Raw genomic sequence first — 7,600 nt, forward strand, 5'->3', positions numbered from 1 at the left:
AGCTGAGCCATGTTTCCTGGTTTTTATTCAGTAGGAACGGAGGAAGATGTCCCTATCATCAGAACACTTTGGGCTTTCCGACAATGCAGAGGTAAAGCCATAAGGATGAATAAGATGCAATACAAATAGAGCTGATTGCATACATCGTGGTGCTGAATTCCAAAGGCCTGATGGCGCCCGGAGCAAGGAGAACATTGAACATCTTTTTCCATGTAAATAGAAACTGGCAAAACTCACTGCGGCACCCCATGTTTTTTTAAATATCTATATCAATAAGTATTTATTAATTAAATCATTTTGCCTCCAAAGGGGCCTCTAGAGACGAGGGGGAGAACATTTTTAAACAAGTGCATCTTTGGCCAGAAGAGGAGGAGGTGGAGGAGACTGGTGCATTTTGTAGACCTGGAGCAGGGGTCTTAGCCTCATTTCTCGAGCCATCTGACAGACTGCACAAGGCCAGCAGCAGTGAACTGCCATCCAGTCTTCACAGAGAGTTCCCTGGGGAAGAACAGAAGAGCAGCTCTCCATATTAGACTGACTGAGAAACCATTTTTCCATGCCACTAAACACTGGTCTAATTAGAATTTCTCCACACCAGTTCTTTCCCCAGACTCTAAACTTACATTAAAAGGCAGGGGGGGGGGGGGAGATATCACAGATAGCTTACACACCAATGAGCTACCCCTGAATGGAGGTAAATAATCTGATTTCTTTAGATATAGAAATAATCCAGATGACAGTGTCACCAATCCATTGCATTCCGTATTTTCCTCACTGTGAGAAACTGAAATCCGAAATAACATGGCAGAACCACTTATCCCTTGTGGAGAAGCAAAGGGACACTGAGACTCTCCAGAGCTCCTGGTTCTAATTTCGTAGGTCAGCATCTGCTTTTCGGTTGCTGACATTTTAACTCGTTGGATCCTCCACTGCTCCAAAATCAGTGGCATACCTGAATCCACCCTTAATTAGTCAGTTCCTGTTCCCTCTTACACAGGCCCTTAATTATGGGGTTTGTCTTTGCCACCAAACCATTGCTGCTCACCTTGTCTCCTTCTTGGGATCACTGCGTATTGTCCAGGCAGCAAAGCCTTGCCATTTTGTGAGCTTTTTCCCTTGCTGTCTCAGAATCATAGAATTGGAAGGAGCCATCAAGTCACCCTACTCAGTGCAGGATCTACTACATCATCATTGTTGGCAGATTACTATCCAGCCTCCTCTTTCATTTTTTCTAGCTGTGGAGCAAATAGGAATTCCTGCTCTTCCCCCCCACCCCACCCCCAAAACAGCGAAGAAACAATCTTCCTACTTCCCAGTCTTCTAGTGGCATTCTTGATGAACCACAGCAACGGTATTCCTACCTTGCAACCAGATGGCATCATCCCTTCTACGTATGCTTATTCAGAAATAAGTCTCCCTGTGTTGAACTGCATCCCAGTCTGACAAAATGGGCAAAGGGACAAGATCTTTCTCCTCCCCAGCAGTTCTGCAGTTGAGCTGAATTCCAGAATGTCCCTGAAAATGCCTTATAAGTATGAACATTCAGCTAGCCTTCCCAGTGTGGATAACTTCCAGAGGTATAAACTTCCATTATGAGAATTCTCAGCTGTCACAGCCTGGGACACGAGATGAAAGAGTGTCCACTAGACCTTCAATTAAGTTAGAATCTTTAAATAAAATAGCAAAATCCAGAGAGCCAGTTTGGTCTAGTAGTTAAGGTGCTGGGCTAGAAACCAGGAGACTGAGAGTTCTAGTCCCGCCTTAGGCCTGAAAGCCACCTGGGTGACCTTGGGCCAGTCCCTCTCATAGCCCAAGTCACCTCACAGGGTTGCTGTTGTGGGAAAAATAGGAGGAGGAAGGGGTATTAGGTATGTTCGCCACCTTGAATTATTTGTAAAAATAATAAAGGCGGGATAAAAATAAATAAATAAAATCTTGGGTAGTTACCAAAATCTTTGGAGGTCATCACAATAACCTGAGACCTTGCAAGAATCTTAGAATTTCATATGATTTCAAGTGAGAATGAAACTCTTGAAAGATTTGGCAATATCCTGAGATTTTACTAATTTTAAAATAAGACAACCAAACCTGGATTGCAAAACCTCAGTAACCACTAGATGGCAGCAGAGAGATGCACCTCTGCTGAACTAGTGATCATCTGGATTTTTGCAGCCCAGACAAAATAAACTCATTTTAAAATATATATATATATATATATTAGTGTCTGTCCCAAGGACAAACTATAACTGGGAACCATTCCTGTATTTTCTGAATTGCTAAGAAGCTAGACAAAAGGGGTATGCAGAATTCATCCGCCTCTCATAATTATTTATGAAATGCTTCCTATTCCTTTCCTATTCACCACCATTTACTGCACATAGTTATATAATTTGAGAAAGGGCCACCTTCACTGTAGTTTTTCCTCCTGAAAATATTTATATCTATACTACCCAGAGCATGATGCAATGCTATAGGTGCAGACACATATATTAAGCTTTAACCAGTTTATGGAACTTTCATTTCAGACAGTTTGTGTTACACCAAAACATTCCTCATACACCCTGAACAAAATCAATACTGGCACTGCATCCTTTCATCTAACCCAAGATCTGGTGCCCATAAAGAACTACTGCATCATGCCATACTTCCTTGGCAGGAAAACTTCTGAGATTCCTATTTAATTTACAGGAATGGCAGGGTGAGCATTAGGGCAATGGAAATATTTGTCACATTTATGCTGTTTGACTATTTCCTTCAAATTATTCTTAAAAGGCTGTGCCAGTTTAAATCAAATTGGATTTTCAAAGGAGGTTGATGCTCATCTTACATTCAATCTGACAATTTGAATTTTATCAATTCAGACACTCAGGAGTGATTATTTGCATTGATCCAATTCAACAATTCCAGTTGTATCCAGTTTGCACAAACCTAATAAGCATTTATTTTATCCACATCAATATTTAGAAACACCCTAGAATATTTGTCCACTGCTCCTCATCATACATTCCTGCAGGTTGATAATGGATATTATTCTTGTGTAGTGCAATTTGGCAAACATGGATTACAGTCACCTTAAATACAAAATACCTTGCCTTTTTTAATTTCCACTGAAATGTTAAAATGACTCTGTAGCTCCAAATGGCATGCTTTAAAGTATGTTTTGGCACAGAAACGATAGTTATTGTCCTTGGTTCTCAGTATTTCTGCTTACATAACAAAAATATATTTACTACTTTGGGGACAATGCAATTTTACAGCTATGGCAAAGACAAGCTGTTGAATTGCTGAATTCAACAATTCAGCTTTTGTTGAATTCTTTTTGGAAAAAAAAGATGGGGCTTTGTTTGGCACCAACATGCCATTTGAAAATACACATTGTCTTTTCTTCTGGGCTAAAAGAGCAGCTGTTTTAGAGATTTAATGGATTAACTGTGCTTTAAGGAGCCAGAGCACTGGCAGTGAAAGAGATCTTTGACCCCAACAGTCAAGAAATGTGGAGTCTTTGGAAAGAGAGGAGAGTGGCAAGATTGAGTCCTGTGAAGCTCTGAGGGTTTTTTTATGCTCTGCCTCCTCTGAAGTTTTCACACTTGTAAAAATTTCCACTCATTCATCACCACCCATTAGTTTACTCAAGTGGCTTCTTCCAGTTTAAAGCACCACCATATCCTCCAATGGAACTGAATCAGAGGAGAAGAAGAAGATCTGATGCTTATGGCCAAGCATATAATGGGTATGGGATACTGCACTAACATCAACTTACGTGTATTCTGTGTCTCTCTCTGATGCCAGCTCTTAGGGCTAAGGTGGAACCCAGCAGCAATGGGAAGCAAAAGCACTCACCGTAGTTGCTTGCAAGACTACATTCCAGACATGGGCTGCAAAAGCCACACATACCTGTCATGAAGTACAAGCAGAGGGAGATCAGAATGAGATGCTGAAAACTGTATGAGCCAGGGGCACAATGACTTCAGTCAACTCAGGGATCACACCACTGGGTTTGGCAAGGGTCTTGCTCAAAGAAATAGGCAGCTTTAGGAGCCTAGCTGTGGGGAGGGGTGGAAGGTGTACCTTAAGCATCCTAGGCTTCCCAACCCTCAGGGATGCTGGGATCTGTAAAAGGAGTGCTAGCAGTTTGTGCAAGTGGCTTTTTCACATTCCTGCTGTATGTATGTATAAATACTAAACAGTTATGGAAGCATCCATTTGGAAGGGACCCTCAAAAGTCATCATGTCCATCTTTTAACTATAAAGTAAGATCTTCTGTAATAGGGGAAAGGTTCTAGTGTTCTACATACCTCTCCCAAATCATCAAGGCATTAAAGATCTGTCTTTTAAGAAAAACTTTTGCATAAAAACCTGTCTTTATATATACAAGAAGATGGAACACCAAATATTGATGACACTACCGAGTCAGTAGAAACACGAAAACATGGAGGATTGTGATGGAAACAGTTCTATATAAGTTTTTATCATTTCTCAGCTAACAAGATGAACTTAAATACTTCCCGTGGGCTTTTCAAGTGCAACTGTCATTTACTGTATGTAATAAAATGTATTGTAACTTGTATATAGTCATGACTTGTAACTTAATGTATGTAGGCATGACAGCCCAGAAACTAAGAAGCAGAACTGGAGAAAGTTACGACAAGATAAGAAGACAACATGAAATGTGATAATGAAACATTTCCTATAGTGTGAACATGGACTTGGTTACAGCAGCAGTGGGTGCACCATTGGAAGACCTGAAGGACCAGGTCAGGGACAGATCATCATGGAGAAAATCTATCTGTGTGGTTGCTAAGGGTCAGCCCCAGCTTGATGGTGCATAATCAATCAATAGTATGAACACAAACCAGGGGATATGAGATTTTACTATTACACAGGGAAGAGGCAAGATGGATCATTAGACTGATCACAGAAATCCTGGCAGGACTGAATGACAACAAAGACACACTTCCTACTCATTAAGAAATATTCTGGTATTTGGAGTATTGGTGTTTTAAAGAAAGTTTGAGAGATTCACAATTCTTTAGCTGTTTGCAGGTCTTTTTTAAAAAAAACAACGGAATAGCATTTGGAAGATTCTTATCCTCTCTTTAGGAAAAATAATTTGATCAAATAACAAATCTGTGAGTAGGAAACAGCTTTTAACATTAGCAAGAGATCACATAGCTCATTCAAGAAAAGAAGATTTTGGTCATGTTACAAAAGTAGATATTTAACATTTTAATAATCCAGATTGTTTCTTCACACTGTCAATAGTGACATAACTAAGTGATATCTCTGTCATATCTGCTGCATCATTTTTATCTTTGAAAAGGATTATTATGGTTGTAAGTGCATTTAATAACATGAACTTTGTACTTTATACTGTATTTATCATTATTATAGAGCTCTTTAGGTTTTTATCATGATTATAGAGCTTTTTAGGTCCTCATCTTTTTCCCTAGCATTCTTTATAATCCAGTCAGTTTGGTTTCTTTTTAATTTACTGAATGGTTAAAATACTAAGTTAAATTTTCTAAAAAGACATTACATTCTAATAACTTATATATACTGTATATAAAGACACACACACCCTCATAAACACACACAATAAAATATTACAAAATAAACTGTGCCTAAAAATAAAGCTAACATTAAAAAAACTAAAAGAAAACATGAGAAAGAGTCAGAAAAATAAAATGAAGAGGGAGAAATGTTGGAATCCAAGGGTTACCAGATCGGGGCTGCAGTATTCCAGATGACTGTTAGATTGAGACAAGAGGCTGGTAGCTTCTATATTTCTTTCTGCTATCCAGTGCTGCCAGAATTCTACAGCCCAGATCTGGGAGCTCCAGTTTCTTCCATAATTCCAGTGGAAGCAGATTGAAAATTTTAGAATGATATAGTAAACTGAAAGATGGCTACAAGGCTGGCCATTTTTCATGGAACTCTGTTATGTCTGATGAACTGAATCAAAAGCTACTGATCTTCAGCTGAATTTTCACAAGCACATTATTTGGCTCCACAAATATACTCCCAAAATGAATTCAGAGAAAATCCAGTGGAGTTTCAGATGTCATATGTTCCTATCACTTAACAACTGCACCAGGTACATCTCAAATAAACTGGTCAAATCCCATCTTCCTCTAGTTGCAGTAAATCTGTAAAGGTAGGTGTCAAACTGTGTCCTTTGGAAATGTTGAATTTAGGCCATACTAGCTAAGAGTTTGTAGAGTAGGTCCAATATATCTGAAGAGCACCAGGTCATGATGAAAGGTAGGTTTAAGGGATTCTTCTTCTCTTGACAATTTCTACAAGTATGAAATGTTATTACCTGGCCATCAATCTTTCAGTAGCCAAGATCTACACTTAAAAGGTGGGTGAAACTCTGACATGGAGTAAGACTGGGATATTTCTGGAGCTTTATTTGGAGAGGCAAGGGGGAGGGTCATGCTAAATGAAGGTTTATACAGCTCTTTCTTTTTTTCTTTCTTTCTTTCCATCTGAAAGTAGCAGGAAGTTCTATCAGTGCTTCTCAGTTATTTGCTGCCAAATCCACCAGCGCGATCCAGAGACACTGGAGGGGTTGGACAATATTCATGGGTCACATCTCCCTAGTGTATCATGTGGGAGAGACTTCAAAATGTAAGCCTGAATTACCAATGGCTGAGGCCATGATACGATCTTGTTGGTCCTCTTAGCTCAGCTATTCTTCAAAACTTCTGCTTTTTTTTTCCAGCAAAGTGAAGGCGCAGTGCATGCACAAACAGGTAAACACAAATGAAAGTAGCTTCTGAAGCAGCTGTGTGAGACTTGCAAATGGCACAACTGCTTTAACAGTTCAAATATGCTCTAGGGCCTGTTTTGCACAGCCTTCCTCAGCTGCATTTTGGGTGGGTGGAAAGGGCTTCAATCACCAGCCTAGTATAAAGACTTCCTTTTCCCCATGCACAGCCCAGAAGGCAGCTTTGAAAATTAATTCAAGGAACATGTGCAATTCTCTTACAAATTCTCTTGTCACTGCAGATATCAAATAGACCCGTGGACCAGTTGCCTCTAGTGTGTAAGATGGTTGTCATGCTGGAAGTAGCAAGGGTACCAGTGGGGCATGGCTGGGTTGTCACAGGTTCAGCTGAATTTTTGTTCCTGGTGAAGATAATAACAATAAAATAAATAAATAATGTAACACAATGTAGAGAGAGACTGACTTTTATCAACCTGGCAGTTCATAGAACAAGCAATCTTTGATCTCCAAATGGTGGGAGAAAAATCGGTCACTATTTTAGTACCAATTTCCTTTGTTCTAATACCAGCCATCCCTTTCTTCAGATTCATTTCTTCTTGTTGATGCTACTTCTGGTTCCAATCTCCCACTTTGGCAATAGGAAAAGATTTAAAAATATATCTGGCACTGCAGAGCACTTTCATTTCCAATAAAGAAAAAAAATGAGCTATTAAAATACTTCCAGCATAAATTTATAGCATCTATATAGATTTCTATATCCACCTGCCCATTGCAATTTTCCCATCCCATATTAAAAGACAGACATCTGTTCAGAGTAGCATTCTTCACCACCACAGTGAATGCTCTCTTAAACTAAACTAAAAAGTATTC

General features: G+C 39.4%; 1 protein-coding gene across 1 annotated transcript; it reads right to left on the reverse strand.

Annotated features, from left to right (window-relative positions):
• Positions 1-266: 266 nt before the first annotated feature.
• PLAC8L1 (PLAC8 like 1) lies at positions 267-7,211 on the reverse strand (the record flags this gene model as incomplete). Its single annotated transcript, XM_063292892.1, has 3 exons — positions 267-498; positions 3,761-3,894; positions 6,992-7,211. Coding segments are annotated over 3 exons (513 nt in total), but the record flags the coding sequence as incomplete, so codon positions are not given.
• Positions 7,212-7,600: the final 389 nt, after the last annotated feature.

Source organism: Candoia aspera, chromosome 2 (assembly GCF_035149785.1).
Source record: "Candoia aspera isolate rCanAsp1 chromosome 2, rCanAsp1.hap2, whole genome shotgun sequence".
In the NCBI taxonomy this organism is placed as follows: domain Eukaryota; kingdom Metazoa; phylum Chordata; class Lepidosauria; order Squamata; family Boidae; genus Candoia; species Candoia aspera.